Source organism: Corylus avellana, chromosome 7, assembly GCF_965113065.1.
Source record: "Corylus avellana chromosome 7, dhCorAvel1.hap1.2, whole genome shotgun sequence".
NCBI lineage: Eukaryota > Viridiplantae > Streptophyta > Magnoliopsida > Fagales > Betulaceae > Corylus > Corylus avellana.
This window is the reverse complement of record NC_142496.1, coordinates 18,679,882-18,703,988: the sequence shown is the minus strand read 5'-3', so window position 1 is coordinate 18,703,988 and position 24,107 is coordinate 18,679,882. Positions and strand designations below refer to the sequence as shown.

General features: G+C 38.1%; 1 protein-coding gene and 1 pseudogene across 1 annotated transcript; both read right to left on the bottom strand.

Annotated features, from left to right (window-relative positions):
- Positions 1-13,724: 13,724 nt before the first annotated feature.
- On the bottom strand, positions 13,725-14,600 carry LOC148584614 (putative metal-nicotianamine transporter YSL14 pseudogene; annotated as a pseudogene).
- A 5,426-nt stretch (positions 14,601-20,026) lies between these two features.
- LOC132184643 (putative metal-nicotianamine transporter YSL7) lies at positions 20,027-22,982 on the bottom strand. Its single transcript, XM_088518540.1, has 7 exons — positions 22,792-22,982; positions 22,384-22,537; positions 22,036-22,214; positions 21,749-21,883; positions 20,471-20,660; positions 20,121-20,174; positions 20,027-20,044 (listed from the first exon to the last, which is right to left on the bottom strand). The coding sequence occupies exons 1-7, from the start codon at positions 22,980-22,982 to the stop codon at positions 20,027-20,029; spliced, it is 921 nt and encodes a 306-aa protein (XP_088374666.1).
- Positions 22,983-24,107: the final 1,125 nt, after the last annotated feature.

Genomic DNA, 24,107 nt, shown 5'->3' with positions numbered 1-24,107 from the left:
ATGTGCACACAATAATCCTACAAACACAACATGTAGACATTATTAATAGCTAAGCCATCGAACAATGGTGTATTAACGAAACACAAATAGTTTGAAGTGACCTACTTGATAAGCGGGATCACACCATTTCACCAACAATTTTTCCACGTCTGCGGGGTTGTACTTTGAAATTGTCTGGCCCATCCTCGCTACCACTGTCGCATCAGTATCGCCGCTCTGAATCATGAGCTTTTTCCTTAACTTGTGCCTCAAAAGCTTCAGCTTCTTGCCCATGTCTCTGAACGAGACTTTTTTTATTTCTGTCATATCTGACCCAGGCATGATGTAGAAGTGATTCTGCATTAGTTAAAAACTAGGGTATTAAAGCGTTGGTTGTTTTTTTAAAAATTTAATATAAAAATGCTATATATCATAAATTAAGAACATCTAATCTACACTTACCATCAATGACTCAAATAAATCCTCCTTCCTATTTTCTAGTACCTCCTTCCAGTCGTCGGATAGCCTGATAAATGACTCGCTCATGCAAGTCTTGCCCATCATCCGTCTAAATTTTGAGCCGCTTAGTCCTACAGGCTGCCACGCGTCATTATCCTCCATGACGATCCTTTTCCCATTGGGAATGTCCCACAACTTGTGCGAGTCATTTACGGTCAACACTTCAAAGTTATTCTGGCTATCTGCAATGATGAAGTATTAACACACAAATGGTGAAACAAATATTATTTGAATTTATGTACTAATTAACTACATGTACCATCATGCATAAATATGTACATATTTATGGTTTAGAATAGCATACATACATACCTATCGTGCAAACCTGGTCGATAGCCAATACTGGCCAAGTAGGGTCATTGTGCTGTTGATTGTGCACGTCACCTGTCTCATCATCCATGTCATCGAGGGCCTGTGTCTCACTATCATCCACACGTGCACTACTGTGTGGTGGCCGATCGAAATAGCCATGCGGCAATATACCCAACTGGGTCAATGTGGGTGGCGGGGATGGCATACGTGGGGATTCGTCCGAGTCGCGAGGAGTAGGCTCACATCGATACCCTAGCTGGGTAAGGCATGTCGGACGGGATGGGTCAGGGAAATCCGGGCCAAAATCAATTGAAAAGCCGGGAATGTCGAAAACATAATCGTGTCTTGCAGATGTATGCCCTTCCACATGTTGTGACAGTATGGGTCGATACCCTGATTGCTGCCTCAGAAGCATAGCAGCTTCCTGCGATTCACTGTAAGTAAGGGCATGATGCGATCTCGACCCACAAGACTATGTCCTCCATCCTCTTGTCTTCTCCCGAGTACTCATATCTACCTACGAAATACAACACGTACCCAATTAGTTATGTGTATAGTGTAAGAAATATTCACCGCTTATATGAAGAAAAATTGACAATCAATATACAAATTAATAACAACAAACCAATCAATGTACAATATTTAATTTATATGGAATGACATACACTTCGATTGGTGCGAAGCCGGGTCGGACTTATTGGATGTCATTATGCGGATCGTTTAGGTGATTATTGTTTAAAATGAGTGGCTCACTTTCGTGATAGTTGGCATGATCATCATGAGGCGCTTGACTCTGACCAACGTCGTATACGTTTCTAAATTTAGTCCTCACCGCGCAAGCCCAATCTGGGTTCCTTTGATCTTCGACGTAAAAAACTTGTTCCACTTGGGAAACTAGTACATAATGCTCATCACTAATCAACTTCCCCCTATAGACAAGGATTTTGAAGTTGACAAGCGTTAGGCCATACTCATCCACCTTGTATCCCTTGTCCCTTGTGTTGTCCGCCCAATTACACTTGAACATAACATACTTTGTCCTGTCGTAATACTCTACCTCAAGTATTTGAGTTATCTTCCCGTAGTATGTTTCGCCATCAACAGTCGGCACACACACGCCACTATTCTGAGACTTCTTTCCCTCATCATGTGTGACAGTACGAAAGAATATGCCATTGACCACATATCTGTTATATTGGACTGTTGAGACCATCAGCCCTTTACAATGCATTACTAGTTTGTCACCCATATCCTTCCTGTGTCGATCATCCGAACTATCTATTTGCGAATCATATACAATGGTGAAATGTAGTTAGTACGATGAGGAAACATTTTGAAATTTACAAGGTGTGCATAACATTAGTCTTACGTTGTCACAGTACCAATTGCAAAATTGCTCAAAATGTTGGGTTTCCAACTGATCGTCCGTCATTCGCCCCCTATTTGCAGTTTGCCTTATCGAATCTTTGTGCATCCTACATAATGTAATAAAATCAATTAATTACAATTCACAATTAACGGTGTTGCAGGATATGAACATGCATATCTTGATTACACAATACTCACATCCGCAACTGGAGGAACTCATCTGAGTTAAACATAATGTAACTGTGAATCTGTGTCAACGTGAGTCGGTCGAGGACGACTTGGGTTGCCGCCCCTTTAGGCCCTCCCGGGTTTCGTTGCGGCCTATTGTGAAATGTCGGTGCATTCTCTAAATACATCGAACAGAATGTCACCAACTTGGTTGCTATGAAGCCCTCCGCAATGCAGCCCTCATGAGCCGCTTTATTGCGCACAGTACATTTGAACCCCCCGAGGCTCCTATATATCTAAACTAGTCAATTATTACATCTAATAATTGTTTTTAAATAAATAAAGGGCAACAAAATTTTAATTTTAGTTTTTTACGGGAAAGTTTACCTCTCTGCCGGGTACATCCACCTATACTGTACCGGTCCACCGAGTCGGCATTCATGGACAAGATGCACCATAACATGAACCATGATGGTGAGAAAACTGGGGATCTTGCATAGGGTGACATAGATGCCAGCCTCAAGTCGGGCCATATCCTCTTGGGTCAACGTCGTTGAACATATTCTCCTAAAGAATGTAGACATCTCAACCAGAGGTCTAACCATGTTTTCGAGCAGTGATCCACTCAATGCAATTGGGAGAAGCTATTGCATCAATACGTGACTATCATGACTCTTCAAACCCGACATCGTTCGGTCCTTATGTTTTATACTTTGGGAAATGTTCGAAGCATATATGTCTGGTACCCTTATATTTTGAAGCACTTTTAGGAAACTAGTTGTATCCTCTTTCGACATCGTGTGGCAAGCATGAGGCATATAGATTCTCCCATCATCACCCGTGAAAGGATGAAGTGTATGTCTCAAACCCATTTCTTGCAAGTCTTTACGGGCTTGAAGATTGTCCTTCGATTTCCCCTTAATGTCAAGTATTGTGCCAATTATATTGTCCATCACATTTTTCTCTATGGGCATCACTTAAGGTTGTGCCACAATAAATTATCCTTCCAGTACGGCAATCGAAAGAAAATACTTTTCTTCTTCACAATACATTATCAATCTTCTTCCTCTTTGCATGTGAATTATCAATGTTAACTGACTTACCGGCGCGTTCATCCCCAAATACCATCCCTTCTAACTGTTTTAGGATTTTATCTTCATCTGGCACATCGGGAGCATATTCTAGTTCGTGGTTAACATCAAATGTCTTTGTATTCCGCCTCCATAGATGATCCATGGGCAAGTATCGCCTATGCCCTATAAAGCAAGACTTATTACCGTGTTTTAACTGTCTGGACCTTGTTGCATGCATACAGCAAGGGCATGCCTTTCCACCCCTTGTAGGCCACCTAGACAAGCCTGCATATGCCGCCCGATGCCGGGAAGTCATTAATTGTCCACATCAGCTGCGCTCAAAGCATGAAATTCTTTTTCAAGGAGACATCAAATGCCCGTACCTCCACACTCCATAGTTACTGTAATTCCTCAATTAATGGTTGCATGTAGACATCTATATCCATTCCAGATGAACTTGGACCTAGAATAATCAAGAATAATATGAAAGACGCCTATTTCATGCACATCCAAGGAGGCAGGTTGTAGGGTACAAGCATTACAGGCCAAGTACTGTAGTATGTGCTCATGTTCCCAAAAGGATTAAATCCAACCGAGGTTAGGCCAAGTCTTACATTCCTACTATCCGTTGAAAACTCCGAATATAAATTGTCGAATGACTTCCCTGCTTCACCGTCGACTGGATGCCTCAATACGCCGTCCTTAGTGCGGCTTTCTGCATGCCACCACATATAGGGTGCAGTATGCTCTGACATAAAAAGCCTCTATAGTCGTTGTATGATGGGAAACCACCGTAAAACCTTGACTGGACGTCTCTTACTCAACTATATGGGGTGGCCATCCTCGTCCAAATGAATTTCGTCTTTCCACTTAGATTTTTCACATTTAACACATGAATCTAAGTCCTTATTGCCCTTTCAGAACAACATACAATCATTGCGACAAGCCAGAATCTTCTCATACCCGAGTCTCATGTCCTTTAGAAACTGTTTGGCCTCATATGTATTAACTAGCAAAGCTCCATCATCTGCAGGCAGCAACTGATTGATTAGCTCAAGGAAACACGAGAATATCATGTTACTAACTCCACCCACACACTTCAAATTGTTCAGATGTACAGTAACACTCAGCTTGCTATGTTTGGTCTTATCATAAAGCAGTTTGTCTGCATTTTTAAGCAATTTCTCTTACTTTCGTACTTCACCTCCATCGGCTTCGTCATGCACAATGTGTTCTTCCTCTCCATGCACCTCAACCCAAGGCTCAGTGTTGTCATCTCTGACTTCGTGCATGTCGAATGCATCACGCAACATGGCGTGCATATTTCCACCCTATTCAGTACTTGCACCCTCAGCTATGGCCGGACGTGCTGAATTCGAGTCTTCAACTGGAGCTCGAACAGGCCTCTCGCCATGATAAATCCAGAATTTGTATTGGGCCCACATTCCTTTCCCCCTGTCAAGTGGTCGTATACCAAACCTGGGGGGGTCTCATGTTACAGTGACACGTCTTACAGGGGCACACAATAAGTTTGTTTGGAGTGTCACAGTTCCTAACTGCGAAGTCCACAAATGCTCTATATCCGTTTCTGTATTCCTTCGTACCCTTAGACTTCTTCATCCAACTCTTGTCCATAGTGTTACTATGTACATTAGAAACATAAATATATAGGAATTACCCTAAACTTAAATAGAAATGCATTAGTATGGCCCATGGGGACCTTAAAAATGAATAAGTAAAGCTAGGTTCATTACCTTTTTGTTATTCGTTTCTTTCCTTTTTCTTTTTTTTTTTGGCTTAATATTTACATAAAATAAATTTGCACGTAACCCAACACAAAATTGAAGCCCAAAACTTAAATGCATTTGGTACGGGGACCCTAAATAAGTTAAATCTATGTATGTTGTGGCCAATTTTTGTAAATGCATTTGTTATGTATATATTTGGACCCTAAATAAAATAAATATCGGTTAGTTATTTGTTTTCTGATTGTGTCCTATAGGTTTTTTTTTTATTATCCTTATAATCTATTTTATGTAATTTATGAAATCTAAATTTCCAAACCTTAAACCACATTATAATACAAAATTAAAAGCATTTGTCATGGGTACCGTACATAAAAAAAAAAATCTATGTTCGTTGTTTATTTAATAACATGTACTCGAATCTAAATTTGCAAAACCTAAACCAAATTATATAAAACAAATTGAAAAGCATAATTTGTTACGAGGACCTTAAATAAAATAAATTTAAGTTATGTTTTTGTCGCAATTTTTTTTTAAAAAAATACAATTACATAATTTGAACTTTATATGGGGACCCTCAATAAAATTCATCTAACTAGCTAGGTAGGTTTTTTTTTTGCATTCTCTATTCTCTATTATTATTTTTGTAATCATTTATATAATAGGTTTGTAAAACCTACACAAAATAAAAAAATCTAGCCAATTTCAAACTACTTACCTAAAAATGTAGATATAAATATTTTGCATGCATGCTCATATTAAACAATCCTACATTCCTACTTACGTACCTATCATACAAACATGGGACCCTAAAAATCATATATTTCAAACAAATTAATAAGTTAATCAGCAAACAAAAAAATTTGTTCATATATATATATATACACTGTATAGAAAAAAACTATCAATATATACACTATAAAAATATATATATACCTGATCGATGATAAGGTGGGAGATGGCCGAAAAATGTGTGAGAGGTGAGTTGCAGGTGAGTTGCCAGCCAGAGATGAGTTCGTTGGCGGAGAGAGAAGGCGGTGGTGGCTGATTGAGGAGGAAGAGCTGAGCTGGCCGGCTACAAAATCAGAAGAAGAAGCTGAGTTCGCATGCAGGTGAAAGAAGAGAAGGTGGCTATGTGAGAAGAAGAGAGAAAAATTTAGATTAGAGACGAAAGGAAGTACTGCGCGCGGGGGAGAAGAAAAGAGGGGGGAAAAAAGAGAAAAGGAGAGGAAGAAGAAGCTGCCACGGCCAGCTTGGTGCGTCTTCCCGAGGCCAATAGTAACGTGCCACATAAGGCACGTTACTACCTTTTGTAACGTGCCATGTGGCACGTTACTATATATATATATATATATATATATATATATATACTTAATATTTAATACAAAGCTTAATTATATTTTAATTTATTAAGCTTTATATTAAATATTAAGCTAAATATACTTAATATTTAATATAAAGCTTAATAAATTACATTTGCAATTTAATGCTTAATATATACTATAAAGCTTAAGCTTTATAATTGATATAAACCTTTATATTAATATATACTTGCAATTATTAAGCTTTATATTAAGCTTAGTAATTAATAAGTTGATATATATATATATATATAAATTTAAATATGTGTAATTTAATATAATGCAAAACATAAACCATAATATAAAGAACTTAAAATATGACAATATAGTAAGAAAAAAACCTATCATATATACTTTATAATTATTATAAAGTATGATAGTATTGAATTGTTTATTTATTTCATTAGTTTATATAAACTTTATAATTTATTGCTCAAGTTTAATTATTTCATGTTTACTTAAAATATGGCGTGCATATTTCCCCCATGTTCAGTGCTTGCATTCAGTTCCCTTTGGTTATTTGATAGGGTTATTAAGAATCTAGCTCTTTTCATAATTACTCTATCAGATTGCTGAGGAGTCACTAAATTTAACTATAGCATTGCATGCAATCATGATTTGCCTGCCACAAAGTCCTAAGCCCCCATTTCTTTTTTCTATGTATGTTTAACAACTCATCACTCTCTCTAAATTTATAATATATATGCCTCAAGTTTTTACAACTTATTATAGTTTGAATTATTAATACACGTACTAAATTTGATAATAATAATAATAGAATGAATGTCAACAGAATCGAATGACTGTTTACAAGATTCAACACTTATATAAAAAAAACACTTCTCATCTAGCAAATATTGCAAGGAGTCATTGAAACAATTTTTTTATCATCAAATTTCTGAAACAATTTATTTTTTAATTTTTAAAATTTTTTAACAATTTTGGTAACGTGTCAATTTAACGCGTTACAAAATTGTAACGTGTTAAGTTGACGCGTTACCAAATGGTAACGTGTTAATTCAACACGTTACAAAAATGGTAACGTGGCATCCTGACACGTTACCATATGGTAATGTGTCAAGTTGACACGTCACAACATGGTAACGAGTCAATATGACACGTTACTATTTAATAACGTGTCAATTGCACACGTTACCGTAAGATGACGTGTCCATTTAACACGTCATCTTATGGTAACGTGGCATTTTCCACACATCACCATTTGGTGACATGTGGAAAATGACACGTTAGTAAGCATTTTGGTAACGTGTCAGTAACTCACACGTCACAATATGGTGACGTGGCAATAACTAATGAACGGTTGCCACGTCACTAAAAGCTAATTTTTTTGTAGTGGCTGGTTTGGCTTTCTTCATTCTTACCCCGAGTAATGACCATGTATAACTATACATATAGTCAAAGCCATGCCTTTATAATATCCAAGCTTGTAACAAGTTTACATGTCAAATAGATTACATGGCAAACGCACATGGACTAAGCTTAGTATAGGTTTATAGTACGTTGGCTCATGTGAGTTTGATATAACTGTATTGGGCTGAGCTATCATGCAAGTGGGCTAACAGATTTGGATAACTCAGTTAGATGGTTGGGTTGTTATTCTATAATGGCCCTTGTATTCATTTGGGAAATTCATTTAGCACCTTCTCGTATGAAATGTTGGCTTGTTAGATTATGCTCCGTTTGTTTCCACGTAAAATGATTTCTAAAAAATGTTTTTCCACATTTTTAGGTGTTTGGTGCAACGAAAAATAAAAGTCAACGGAAAATATTTTCAGTTTGTCCAAAAAAGCCTCTTTAATTTCGAAAAATAGTTTTCATTTTTTAAAACCATAAAACATTTTTTTGAGTTTGAGTATCTTATTCTCAAAACAACAATACCAGCCTAAACGTCACAGGGACCTCATCAGGACTTCACCGGGCCATCGTCAGGACCATGCTAAGACCCGGTCTAGACCCACTGGAATTGGTCCACAGCCAGGACCAGGTTGAGACCTCGTCGGGACTCGACCTAGAATCCATCGAGACCGATCAGGACTCACCGGGCCACTGCCCAGACTTCATCGCTACGTGGTCAGGACTCAACGAGACCAGGTAGGGACACCACCTAGACCCGACCGAGCACCATCGGGACACAACTGGAACCCAATTAGGACCCCGCTGGGACCTAATCGGGACACTGCTAGGACCCAGTCGGGACTCACAAGGACCAGACTAAGCCACCACCGAGACTTTGCCGGGACCAAGTCAAAACTCGCTAAGACCCAACTAAACCACCATTGGGACTTCGCCATGACCCAATCGGGACTGGCAGGAGTCGCAGGACCTAGACAAGTCACGGCTAGCAGCTAGTCAGGACATTATAGTAATTTAAAGTTTAATATGATTAAATGAACAAAATGTATAAATTTATGATTTTTTGTACGCGCCAAATACCAGAAAATGTTTTCAAAGAAATAATTTTTCGAGAAAATAATTTTAGCTGAAAGTATTTTCCAATGGGAAAGATGACATCAATACAAACAGAGCCTTAGTTCATAGTTCTTAATAGTTTAGCCTTAGTCTTGTAAGATCAGTGATGAGTACCAAATATTACATATTTGAGCCCCTTAATTTGCATTCGTTAATCCCTTGGTTGTATTTTAATCTTTTTTTTTTTTTTTTTTAATGTGAGTTTTGTGATTTTAATGTTTTGCAGGGTTGCTAAGGGAAAATTGCGGACTAAATGAAAGAAATACAGGTGCTGGAAAAGGCCATCAAGAAGTGCTCGTCCAGATGGGGAAAATTCCCATCCGGACGGACGTGCGCTCGAGTGCACTGATCACACGCTCGAGCGCACACAGGAAAATCACGTCAGGACGGAGCTGCCAGCGTTGAAAAATTTGCTCAATTCTGCCTAGCGCCCTTTTTAGCAAAAACCTTAGGAAAAGGGTTATAAAAAGAAAAGAAAGAAACGAAAAAAGGAGGTTGGAAGGCTAGAGGCAGGCTGGAGAGAGGACGTAAACGAGGAGCCACAACCAAGAATTGGGAGTTTTCTCTCCCATTCGGCCAAGGCCAATCAAGCACACCGGCACTCTTGTTAGGTTTAATCTTTCCTTTATGTTTATCATTTTGTTTGTATGGTTTATTTTTATAATTATGTGTAGCTAGTTTCTCAACTAAGGTTTAGGATGAAGCCTCACAGATGATTAGCAACAATATTTTAATGTAATTCAATACTTTTCCAATTGAGATATGCTCTTCTTCATTCTACCCACCATCTCCCCACCATCTCTTCTCTCTCTGCCTTTTTTTTTGTTTTTTTGTTTTTTTGAAAAAATCAAGATGACAAGGTGAAGAGATGGTGGGGAGATGGTGGGTAGAATGCATGGCAGCATTCCTCTTTCCAATTATATGAGTTATAGTTCTGATTGTTCTATTTCTATTCAATTAATTGAATTCTTTCATTTAAATTGATTGCATGGTTTTTATTTGGTTAAATTATTGAATATCCTTTGTGATTTGTGCCAAGCACGGATACATTGGATGATTTAATTTAAATCGGGTATCCTTTGTGATTTGCGCAAAAAACGGATACTTTGGATGATTTAATTAAATTTTTTAAGCAAAATAGAACATACATAAAATGTGTCGTTTGAGAATTTCAGAGAATATTGATGAACATGAAATATGTTGCTATGAGTGTGTGAGTGCTGATTCCAAAACCTTCATGCTCGTCCATTGATTAATTTCATCTTGTTTAAGTTGTTTTTTTTTTAAAAAAAAAAAAAAAATTTAAAAATCACTCGATTTTTGTAACTAGGTTAAGATTTAATTAGTTTAGATAAATTTTGTTTTCATAAGCACAATTCCCTCTGGGATCGACCTCTACACTTGCGAGTAATTAAAATTTTCACAACGAGTTATTGATCAAACTCGAGTTGATCTATTATCTGTAATACTTTTCCTATCGATTCCATAAACATCCAATCAAATTCTCTTACAAACCTTCCATTCTCTCATAAATAATCCATCAATTCTTATAAAATTCATTCCAAAACATTGAATCCGTAACTGGTGTATTACAAACTAAGAATTCATGGTGCCGTAACAAAGAAGGATATGGATCACAACCTAGAGCCGGCCCTAGGTTTTCTCTCTAGACCTATAGAGAAAAAACCAGACCCGTGGGGAGGAGGGAGCTCATACAATCATGCTTCCTCCTCCCTTCTCCTTTCCCCCTACTCCCTCTTCTTTCCTCCCACTCCTCTCCTTGTTTTTTTCCTTTCTTTTTCAGTTTATTTTTTTGGTTTTTCTAACCAGTTCAATTGCTTCAGCTATCCTTTGCTTATGTTGTGTTGCCTCTGTCTGCCCTCCACTGTGTTGCGCCGCTCTTCGCCTCCACGGAATCTGTTGGGCTTTTCACCTTCCTCGCCTCGGCTGTTGTAATTGTTTGCTGGTTTTTTTTTTTTTCAATTATGTTTTTTTTTTTTTTTTTTGAATAAGGATTTGACTTCTCTTTAGATCTGCTTTCATGAGCGATCTCTAGGGTGAAGGTTTTTTCCTTGCCTTTGGGTCAAGGAGAATTAGTTTCGGTGTGAGGGTTTTGCTCTTATATCCGAAAAAAAAAAAGTTGGGAATATGGGCTACCTATGTATTAGATTAAGTCCACTTGAAACAAATCTGTTCTATAACTGAAGTTTAGACATGGGTTAGCGGATGTTGAAGTCATAGATAGGACTTGACTGGAAGATTTGATGTTTGTCTCTATGACATTATAACCTCAAAGCTTTGGCTATGATTTATCAGAGCTTTATGCTCTCTGATGTAAGGGCTTTATACTCTTGATCTTTTTTAATTAATGGATATGAAAGATTTTCCTTAACAAAAAAAAAAAAAAAAAAAGGATATGGGCAGCAAGATAAGAATTTATGCAATCATTCAGATAGAAAGGGAGAGAGCATGTAATACCCCGACAAAATACCCATTTTTAAAAGGCTAATAGTTTACTACAAGGTGACAAAACATTTTCATAAAACATAATTTTAAAGCCCAAAGACCAAAACCTTTATGAGTAGCCCAACCCCTTGATATTTTCAAACAAGACCCAAGAACTTCACTCTCTGAACAAATGATCGCTAGGGGGACCACACTAACGCTCGCTCTTAACCTAAGTACGAGCGTTTGCTTGGGGGACCACCACGAGTGTTCGTTGACCAGTCTTTCAGCCATTGGGTAATACCCAAATGTACACCTAAACCCTTTTATCTATTGTGTAATAGTATACGAATGTTCGTCCCATAGTACCTGAACGTTAGCTGACAACTCTTAAAAGTAATTTTAACTTATTCTCCACCTTTTTAGAGGATAGTACACCCCAAACCCCTATATAAACCCTTCCCTTCAACCCTCAACCCCTCCTCACACCAAGAAACCCAAACCCTAGAAGTGAGAAGTGATTTTGGAGGAGAAAGAGGAAGCCTTGGTGGAGTTTTGCCATTATCAAGGTAGTTTCTTGTTCATTCCCTTATCCTTTATGTTGTTCTTACTGCTTTTTTAGTATTATAATTTTTTAAGGTGCCTTGACATATTCTTATACCCATTTTCTTTAAAGGACCAAGAATGTTTTAAAGAGCTTTTCACCCGCCTTTGATTTCCTTAAAGTTTGCATGCTAGCATGTTTTGTACTATGCATGTGTCCATTAGGAGCCTAGGATGGTATTTACCATGCACCCTAGAATCATAAGACCATGATTAGGGCTTCTAGCCGAGAGTTTCCACTCTCTGGCCGAATGTATGGCCATGGGGCCGATCGTTGGCCCAGAGAGTAGGATGTACGCCCAGTGACCTAAATATGTGAGTTAAGGTTTCAACGACCCCTTTTGTTAGATAGAAATTATTGTGTCACTCGAAGAGTTCTCTAGTACTACATATAACGATGTGTCGTATTTCGTTACAGCAAGAATTTATGATGTCGGAGGACTCAAGAGAACACACGAGGTCAGTAAACTCTTACAACTACATTCCTTATAAACGTGTGATATATCAGCTGACTGAGTATGCGTATGATATAAGCATGCCTATATTTTTGTATAACTTAGTAACTGCCTTAATAACTTGTTGATAAGATGCATCATATGACATGGTACACCGGTACATGCAGTACAATGGCCATAATCTTACTATATAAACTTGATTCTATGGTCAAATTTATGCATGGATATGATATAGGGGCCTTGGATCCAATAGTTATTTCGTGACCGGCGTAGCCATAATCGACGGGTTATCACAAGACGTACATCATTAGTAGCATGGGCCACACTAGGTCAGACTCGGCTGGGCTGCTAGTATTATGGACGATAACATACAATGGCCGGGGCACTGTCACTGTATTACAAATCTCTCGAGACAGCGCCAACCCTGCTGAGAATGGGTAATATCTCAGGTAAACCATATATGATAATTATGACCTATAAATCATTAGTTTTCTGCATTAAAACACTTCAGCGATTTCCGCTAGAAGTATACCTCTTTTTCTCAATAAGACAATATTTTATGGTGTATCAACAGAGACAACACCTTTTGAAATCTTCATCAAACTGCACGTTTATTTCTGCTCAATGATAACTGGCTCATGTCATACCCAACCATGAGGTTTACCTATTAAGTCGTTAGACCACTGCGGTTATTACATCTTGTAGAAAACCTATTTCTAGAAGGAGAAGAGTGACAAGGTTGCCACTACGGATTTATGTAAGACCAAAGATCTCCATGTTATCAACTTTGATCAAGTTATTATTTTTATTAGCTGCTCAGTGTCTATGTTTTGAGTATAATATATATTTCCCTTATGATTATTAAAATTTTCAGTTTTATCTCACTTTCCTAAGCATTAACTCTGAGTTGGCTTAGAGTGGTGGTTTCCCAGAAAACTACTAGATAGCTATATTGGGGTAATTGCCAGTAACTCTACCAAACTAATCAATGCAAGATTTAAGGGCGTTACAGAGCAAGCATAGGGAAAGCGAACACAAACTTTTTGTTATAACATTTATGGCTGCTTTTGCCCTAACCTTGTCGACGGCACAAAGAAAGGAAATAAGAGAGAAAAGGAGAGAGAAGGGAAGAAAAAAAAAAAACAAGGCTATTTACCAGTCCTTCAAATATTACATTCATTTATCACATGCTAAACCTTAGCCTTATCATGATAAAAGCGTATCAACCCTAGCATTTGTCGCTCGTGACAAAAATTTCATGCAAATTGGTGGCTTAACCCCAGCCAAAGCAAGGATAGAAGCCGGCAAAGTCCATATCCCATCCCCACATATCAAACCAGAAGCTACTGCAGGCCCAAAAGCATCTGCCTTGGCCTTGTTTATTTTCTGCCACACGAACAATATTAAGCTTCCAACACACATATCAATAGCGAAATATGATCCTATATAGAAAGGTATTGCCATTGCCATTGGAAGTGGAATGAATCGTCTCCACCTCTTATCCACTAAATCTCTAATCAAATTTATCAGAATGGCTGCTCCAAAAAACACAAAACAAAGTTGAAGGCAATTCTTTGGTAGACTTGAGAAGCCCTCTACCCCTAGCAAAGCCATGTTACGGTACACAACAGCAAAAGGGGCAGGATATTGACTTCCAGGTTGCCCAAGATCATCAAAGGCCTTGTAAAAGAGCCAAAAGACACAAGGGACAATTACACGACCCATTGCCTTGCCAATTAGTTGGCTCACAAACATGGAACAGGGTGAAGCCAGTGTTAAGTAGCCGGTCTTAAAATCTTGCATTAGGTCAGAGACTGTTGAGACAATGTTCATCATAACCCCACAAGCTGCTAGGCCTGCAAGAACTCCACCATGAGAGGCACCAACCCATGCTCCAATGATAAAGATGGCAAGCTTTCCATAAATGGATACTAGGGACAAATCAGTGAGCCCAGAACCATATATATGCATTGCAGAAAGCCAAAATGGGTGCAAATATGTAGATGACCAATATGTAATACCATTTGAATTGGTGAAAGATATGTGGAAGAGTTGTTGTAGAGATGGCAGCAATAGCAACATAACCTCCAATGGAAAATGTCAGATTTTGTGACTTGTTTTCACAAGTCTTACCGTGGGCCCCACATCAGTATGGCATCCCATACTCTTTGTCTTGTTTTTTTTTTCTCTCCCACACGTCTCTCTTTCTCTCCATTGATTGAGCTTCTTCTAGAAGCTTTGTGAAAAGGCTTTGTTGCTTTATTTGAAGCCATTCGGTCAACAAGAGGAAAGCAACAACTTTAGCAAGAAAAAGAGAGAAAGAAGAAAAAAAAAAAAAAAACTGCCGAGAGAGAGAGAAAGGCTTGTGCTGTAGGGAGAAGAAGATGCATTATTTTTCTTCAATTTGATCTCACATTTGGAGTGCTGAAATGCTTAGAGAATTTTAGAGAATATTTTTCTCTTTTGTATCTAATTCTCTTTTGAGTAAGATTGGGGTGTATTGGGGCTTTTGGGTTTGAGTGGTTTTGTTTGTACTACTCTTTGTACTCCACTTTTTGTTAGTGAATTTCTCCTGGATCGTCTCCGCCAGTGGATGTAGGCTTGTTTAGCCGAACCACTTAAATCTTGGTGTCTTGTGTGGTTGTGTTTATTTTTCTATTCTGCATTTTTCTACTTCTTTGGTGATCTTGGATTTGCATTTGTCACAACAAACTGGTATCAGAGCTTGGGTATTTATTTTGCGGGATGGCTACTGCAAAATTTGAAGTAGAGAAGTTTGATGGTCAGAATAGTTTTAGCCTTTGGCGTATCAAGATGAGAGCTTTGTTACGACAACAAGGCTTGGCGAAGATTTTGGATGGCGAGGTGCCATCAACATCATCAATGGAGGAAACGAAGGAACTTGAAGAAAAAGCCCACAGTGCAATTTTGTTGTCTCTTTCAGATGGAGTTTTAAGAGAAGTTGCCGATGAAGAAACAGCCGCTGGACTTTGGAAGAAGGTGGAGAGCTTGTACATGAAGAAATCCCTCACTAACCGATTGTATTTGAAGCAACGGTTATATACCCTCAAGATGAAAGAAGGTATGCCTCTTTGTAATCATCTTGATAATTTTAATAGAATTATTTTGGATCTGAAAAATATTGATATTAAAGTTGATGATGAGGATCAAACCCTGATTTTGTTACGTTCACTACCGGATGCCTTTCATAATTTTGTTAATTCAATGTTGTACGGTAGAGATACTATCTCCTTAGCTAATGTTAAATCTGCTTTGAATTCTATGGAGTTGAGGACAAGATTGAATAGTAAAGGTAGTGATAATCAGGTAGAGGGTTTATTTGTTAAGGGTCGTTCAAAAAATTCTTTCAATTTTAGAGGTCGATCTAGTGAGAGGGATTCGGGTAAAGGTAAATCAAGAGGCCGATCACAGTCCAGGTCAAAGAAGAAAGTAAAGTGTTACTACTGTAAAAAGTATGGGCATTATAAATCCGAGTGTCCGAAGCTGAAAAATAAAGAGGAAGGTGACAAGCAAAGTTCCTCTTTTGTGGCAGGTGTTGTTGAAGGAAATTCTAAGGGTTCAGACCTTGTCCTTGCAATTACCATTTCTAATGATCGTTCTAACGACAAGTGGGTCCTTGATACTGCTTGTACATTTCATATGTCCCCTAAAAGGGATTGGTTTACTACCTATGATTCAGTCAATGGTGGTTCAGTCTTGATGGGAAATAATGTCGCCTGCAAGATTGTTGGTATTGGTACAATCAGAATTAGGATGCATGATGGGATTATGAGGACTTTGACGAATGTTCGACATATACCAGATTTGAAGAAAAATCTTATTTCATTGGGCACTTTGGACTCCCTTGGATACAAGTATTCCGGTGAAGGTGGAGTTATTCGGGTTAGCAAAGGCTCATTGGTTATAATGAAAGGTAACAAGGTTGATGGCCTCTACTTTCTTCAGGATAGTACGGTAACAGGTTCAGCTGCTGTGTCTTCTTCAGATGATCCAGATTCAGACACTACCCGGTTATGGCATATGCAGTTGGGTCATATGAGTGAGAGGGGTATGACAATCCTGAGCAAGCGGGGTTTGCTTTGTGACCAGAAAACGGGATCTCTTGACTTTTGTGAGCATTGTGTGTTCGAGAAACAGTGCAGAGTCAAGTTCAGTACAAGCATCCACAAAACAAATGGTACATTGGATTATATCCATTCAAATCTATGGGGTCCCTCTCAGGTTCCATCAAAGGGTGGTGCTCGATACTTTGTTACATTTATTGATGATTATTCGAGAAAAGTCTGGGTGTATTTTTTGAAGAAGAAAAGTGATGTGTTTGCCACTTTCAAGCAATGGAAGACATTAATTGAGAATCAGACTGGGAAGAAAATCAAGCGACTCAGAACAGACAACGGCATGGAATTTTGTGGTGGTGAATTTAATAAATTCTGCAAGGATGAAGGCATCGCTAGACATCGCACAGTTAGTCATACTCCACAGCAAAATGGGGTTGCTGAGCGGATGAACAGGACTCTCTTGGAGAGAGCGCGCTGCTTACTTTCAAATGCCGGGTTGTCTAGAGATTTTTGGGCTGAGGCAGTCAATACTGCTTGCTATTTGGTCAACCGTTCTCCATCAACAGCCATTGATTGTAAAACTCCTTATGAGGTATGGTCTGGTACTCCTGCTGATTATTCTTTTTTAAAAACTTTTGGTTGTCCTGCTTATTGTCATGTGAATGATGGTAAGCTTGAGCCTAGGTCAAAGAAATGTATATTTCTAGGCTATGCGGATGGGGTGAAGGGATATAGATTGTGGTGTTCTGATCCTAAATCACCTAAGTTTATAGTCAGTAGAGATGTTGTATTTGATGAATCTTCCATGCTTCACCCGAGAAAGGAGTCATTATTTCTGCAGGAAAGGAGCAAGGTTCTAGCAAGGAGGTGGAGCTTCAGGTGAAGGCTTCACAGAGGGTGCGAGATAACACTTAAGATCAGCCTGTTACAGATGTTCATGATTCCAGTTCTGATGATGATGATCCACAAGAAAAGCAAGAGACCAGTATTGCGGCTGGTAGACAGAGGAGGCAGATTAGGCCACCTCAGAGATATGGCTATGCAGATTTGGTAGCATATGCACTTACTGTGGCAGAGGACACTGCAGTCCAGGAGCCTTCCACTTACTCAGAAGCTGTCACAAGTAGTGAGTCTGCTCAATGGGTTGTTGCCATGAATGAGGAGATTGAGTCTCTTCATAAGAACCAAACATGGGAATTGGTGAAATTGCCTAAAGGCGCTAAAACTGTTGGTTACAAATGGATTTTCAAGAAAAAGGAAGGAATCCCAGGTGTTGAAGATGCAAGGTTCAAGGCACGTTTGGTAGCAAAGGGCTATAGTCAGAGAGAAGGTATGGACTTCAATGAAGTTTTCTCTCCTATTGTGAGACATAGTTCTATTCGTGTTTTGCTTGCCATGGTTGCTCTAAATGATTTGGAACTTGAGCAACTTGATGTGAAAACTGCATTTCTGCATGGTGAGCTTGAGGAAACCATTTACATGCATCAACCAGAAGGGTTCATTGTTGAAGGTAAAGAAGATCATGTTTGTCAGTTGAAGAGGTCGTTGTATGGTTTAAAACAATCTCCAAGATAGTGGTACAAGTGCTTTGACAGCTTTATGATCGGACATGGTTACACAAGAAGTAGCTATGACAGCTGTGTGTATTACAGGCAATTGTCAGATGGTTCTTTTGTTTATTTGTTACTCTATGTGGATGACATGCTTATTGCTGCTAAAAGTATGTTGGAGATTAAGAGATTGAAATATATGTTGAGTGATGAGTTTGAAATGAAGGATTTGGGTGTTGCGAAGAAAATCCTTGGTATGGAGATTCACAGGGATAGAAAAGCGGGAAAGTTGTACTTGTCACAGAAAAAGTACATTGAGAAAGTACTTGAACGCTTTGATATGCATAATTCTAAATCAGTGAGTACTCCACTTGCAGCTCATTTCAGACTCTCAGCAGCGTCAGCGCCACAGAGTGAGGAAGAGGAGCAGTTCATGTCACATGTTCCTTACTCCAATGCAGTTAGAAGCATCATGTATGCTATGGTGTGCACTCGTCTAGATATTTCACAGGCAGTCAGTGTTGTTAGTCGCTACATGGTGAATCTGGGCAAGGTCCACTGGCAGGCAGTGAAATGGATACTCCGTTATTTACGGGGCACTACAGATGTTGGTTTAGTCTATGAAAGAGGCAGTGGTATCAGTTCCAGTGTTACTGGTTATGTTGATTCAGATTATGCTGGTGATTTGGATAAAAGAAGATCTCTGACAGGTTTTGTTTTCACTCTCTCGGGGTGTGCCATTAGTTGGAAAGCGACTTTACAGTCGATGGTTGCTTTGTCCACTACGGAGGCAGAGTATATGGCTGCAGCAGAGGCAGTGAAAGAAGCTATTTGGCTCAGAGGTTTGGTTAGTGATCTGGGTTTGCAACAGGATGAGACTGTTATATTTTGTGATAGCCAGAGCGCAATACATTTGACCAAAAATCAAATGTATCATGAGAGGACCAAACACATTGATGTCAGATATCATTTTCTTCGGGAGGTCGTGATACAAGATGATATCATAGAGAAGAAAATTGCTACGGCGGAAAATCCAGCGGACATGTTGACGAAGCCACTTCCGATCCTCAAGTTCAAGCATTGCTTGGGCTTGATTGGTGTTTGCAGTTTGTAATTACCCTTAGGGGTGTTGGAGGAGACGTCTTGAGGATATTTGTGTTGAAGACTTGATGAAATTCAAGTCAAGGTGGAGATTTGTCAGATTTTGTGACTTGTTTTCACAAGTCTTACCGTGGGCCCCACAGCAGTATGGCATCCCATACTCTGTCTTGTTTTTTTTTTTCTCTCCCACACGTCTCTCTTTCTCTCCATTGATTGAGCTTCTTCTAGAAGCTTTGTGAAAAGGCTTTGTTGTTTTATTTGAAACCATTCGGTCAACAAGAGGAAAGCAGCAACTTTAGCAAGAAAAAGAGAGAAAGAAGAAAAAAAGAAAAAATTGCCGAGAGAGAGAGAGAAAGGCTTGTGCTGTAGGGAGAAGAAGATGCACCATTTTTCTTCAATTTGATCTCACATTTGGAGTGCTGAAATGCTTAGAGAATTTTAGAGAATATTTTTCTCTTTTGTATCTAATTCTCTTTTGAGTGAAATTGGGGTGTACTGGGGCTTTTGGGTTTGAGTGGTTTTGTTTGTACTACTCTTTGTACTCCACTTTTTGTTAGTGAATTTCTCCTGGATCGTCCCCGCCAGTGGATGTAAGCTTGTTAAGCCGAACCACTTAAATCTTGGTGTCTTGTGTGGTTGTGTTTATTTTTCTATTCTGCACTTTTCTACCTCTTTGGTGATCTTGGATTTGCATTTGTCACAACAGAAAACCATGCTGAAATTTGATCTTTGAGAAAGATTTGGGTTCGGCGCTTGTCATCATATGAGACCTGAAAGCTCACATGAGAAGAATGGTCTGCAGTGGGGAGATCAGAGCTCACATGTTTTTTCTGAAACTGATGAGACAAACCTATGATGGTTTGACTTAGAACCTTGAGGATGTTATATAGACCATCACCTAGGATCATGGCTATGGCTATAAATACCTACATAAAGGATATAAATTAAAGTTTTCAACAAACAGAAAAGCCTTCTTGATAGATGAAAATTATAAATGTTTAGTTTCATCTCTTGCTCATATCTTGTCCATCTCTGTACACGATATGGGCAAGTGCACCATTGAGTCTGTGGGACCATATGAAGATCCCACATATTCAATGGTAGATTTATAAAATAGATTGACAAGAAATGGACAAATTAACTATGAATGTGTAGCACTGCTTCTAGATGAAAATATAGCTAGGTGTGGTATATATGGCTGTCTCTATTAGAGGGAACTTACCCTGTAACCTTGAAGACCATATAGACTGGTTTCTGGCAGGTCTGCAGAATACCAGTCACCCTTTCTTTTTTCTATGAGAGGCCACATTAGACCCCAAGAAAGAATCCCTCCAACCAGCACTGATATATTTACGATATAGGGACAAATCATTCCAACTCCTACATATGTTGCTGAGAAATCAAAGTAAAATCTGCAGAACAATCAAGATTTGGAAAATTCAGTGTCAAAATATGTTTGGTGTAAGTTTTTATGTCTAAGGTTAAGTTGGTAAAAAAGTTAATCCAAGACATAATTATTCAAGTTTGTGTATGTTGTCAACATTAACCTTACCGGACTAAAATGATCATAACTTTTAATTCCAAGCTATGATTTTGAAGCAAACTTGGCGTCGTTGAAAAGCTAACTCAAAATGATGCAATTTTTATTTAATGAAAATTTTCCAATTCCAACATTTTCTCGGTTGAAACAGGACCTAAAAAGAAGACGGAAAATCTTGTCCAAATTGACGGAAATTGGGAACCGACACTGTGATTTAATTTGGGCTACTTTTTCAAGTCTATTTAAGGTCTTTGGAGCCTCAATTTTGTAAGGATTTGAGGAAATATTTTTAGAGAAAAAAGAGGTTATTCCTTCATGTCTAAGAGAGAAAACTTATGTTTTTATGCTTTCAATTATTTTTATTTCAGAGCCTTTATTGTAAACCACAGCCGTTTATCAATAACAATTGAAGCATATCAGAGTTTCAGTAAAAAAGATCAAGTAGAAGAATTGTTCCAGACATTCTGAGGAGGGCTACAACAATAGAAGTTAAGTAGGTCACTTGTCTTATGCAAGACAGTGTCAACTTCAAAGGTTTTATAAGTGTAAACTTCTTGTAATCCTTATTATTTTATAGTAGATTAATTTTTTGGGTTTGGCTGCATCGGAGTGGTTTTATTTTTTAAGAGTTCTTCAAAAGGTTTCTATTTCATCACCAAAATCCTAGTGTTGATTGTGTAGTTATTGATATTGTGCGGTGTATAATTTTTATTCTTTAATTTACTGGGTGATTGATTTGATTATGGCTGTTAATTTTTAAGTTCCGTGTTAATTGGTAAATACCTATTCAACCCCTCTTCTAGGTGTGTTTGGAGTTTTGTTTTATATTGACAGGCACAACATCAATAAATGAGAACAAGACTTAGTTGAAGCAAAAATTTTATCAAATGCAAATTCTTCTTTGCATAAAGTAAACTGAAATTTTATGAAGAGGAAAGTGAAGGATAATTATATATGTACTTGTATTTATATGCTTTGAGCCCTAATGAAGGGAAATGTGCAAATCCACAACCGTTTTCAGCAGTATAGAACCATTGGAAGAAACCCCATAAAAAGCTGAAGCTGAAAAACTTGCCCAACTCTCTCACTTGTTTCCTGGAAAAGTAGAATAGGAAAGAATTAAAGATATTCTAAATTTTCATTTGGTAGCATTTAACCACAAACCATTCTTCTTCTTCCTCTTTTTTTTTTTTTTTTTGGGGGGGGGTGGGGTGGCACTAGAAACCATTAAGTGTTAGATACGTTACTTTGCTAGTTTGGCTCCTTGAGGAGTGTGGAAGCTGTTGATAAGATGAGCAGTTGCAGTACCACTTGGATACGTGAGTCTGAAGTCTATGACCATAATCTGACACCAAACATCAAACACATCGTTGGAGAAAAAGAGCACTATGACCACGATAATTTGTCTGAAGTCTATGACCATAATCTGACACCAAACATCAAACACATCATTGGAGAAAAAGAGCACTATGACCACGATAATTTGATTAATTTAATTTCCTTGTGTTCTATAAACTTATTTTTTTCCTTTTAAAAAAAAAAAAAAAAAATTCTTAAATCTAATAAATGCCCAAGATTTCTCAAATGCTATATACCTTTCGGAGAGGCACCACCGAGAAGAGTCCAAGAAAAGTGACAACAAAGAGAAAGCCGATAATCCATACTAATGACGGGTTTTTGAAATCATGAGTATTTGTTGATAGTTTGGCAATGCGTTCACTCATTCCAACAGATAACTTCCAAAACCTCCTGTTCATAGAAATCAATTAAAAAAAAAAAGGAATTTTCAGTATAACATATTATTTCTAGATTGCAAGAAAATAAATACTCCAAACAAAGACATTAGTCCATAAACCTTTCGATCCTATATTCGACGTGGTAGGTGGTTTTAGTCCAGCTTACAAAAGAAGAGTATCCAATTACTTTTATATATATATATATATATATATATATATATATATATATATATATATATATATATATATACTGATTAATAGAGAGACAGAGGCGGCAAACCGCTGAAGGCAATGTCGGAGGAGGCGACGACACATGTTTGGATGACACTGTTTTCCTGCCTGGTGAAAGGCTGCTTCAACAAGCCAAACTGCCGAAGAAACTTGACGAAGAAGAAGCCCAAGAGACCAGCAGAGACGTTGAGGGAAGGAATGATACCGGTGGAGAGGTTGAGCTTCATCACTATGAAGCTGAAGAGTATGCTCAGCACAAAGCTCACCACCAAGGCTCTCACCGTCAGCTGCTTCCTTCACGACGGCACCTGTTGGTTCTCGAACAGCCTCTCCACCGACATTCGATCATCTTCCGGATCATAACCGTTGTCCACCTTTTCCTGATCCCTCCCATTTTGGTTCTTTTTTTTTTTTTTTTTTTTTTTTGTTCACTCTGTTTTCCAAGAATATGGATTATGGAGGGGGACTCATGGGGAGTGGGTAGTATATATGAAAATACGCATGAGAATTGAGAACATTTTCTTGGGGGTATTTTTTATATTGGGACTTTTCCTTTCCCGCCGAAAGTGGTTTGGAAATTACTAATTACCGATCATTTCAAAGCGTGAAGGAGTGATGTAAAACAGTAAAAGTCGTGGAATAGGATTCACCCCTTTTAACTTGAAGTGGAGAAGAGGTAAATTATTTTATGGTCTAGACAATAAATACCTCGATATGATATAAGATAAGATCGTATATTTGTTTTCAATGTGGGAGTGCACTTTGATGTTTAAGTTAATAATGACAAATGTTTTAAAGCTAGTGACAAACGAGCACCAATTTTTTTTTCTTCTTTAGATTACGAGTAATGGTATTTTTATCTGTAGATTGTATACATCCACAAGGGAAAAATGCCAAACAATTTATTGCAGTCCAAGAGAGTCAACAAGAAAGGACGTGGAACATGCATCTGAAGTGTTTTAAGCACAATTAGCAATCGTTCATAGAACTTGCAAGTGGTTGGAGCTATGAAACAGTTATTTACAATATGAAAGTGTTTACGATAATGCGTAACATGATTATTGAAGAAAAGAAAATATTAACATTGCTAATGCCTTTGAATATGAACAAATCGATAAAACTCCCCGTGTACAAATTTCTCACGAGCATACCCCTAGACTTTTTGAGTTCATTCAAAGGTTATGAGCATTAGAGATAGTCAAATTCATCCTCAGTTGCAATCCAACCTTATCGAGAACTTGTGGCAATTGCATGATCAATCTTAAGAATTATTAGACTTATTTCAGTTTTTTTTTTTTTTTTTTTTGAGATATTTGATATTTCCATTTGGTTTCCATTTTTTATTGCTTTCG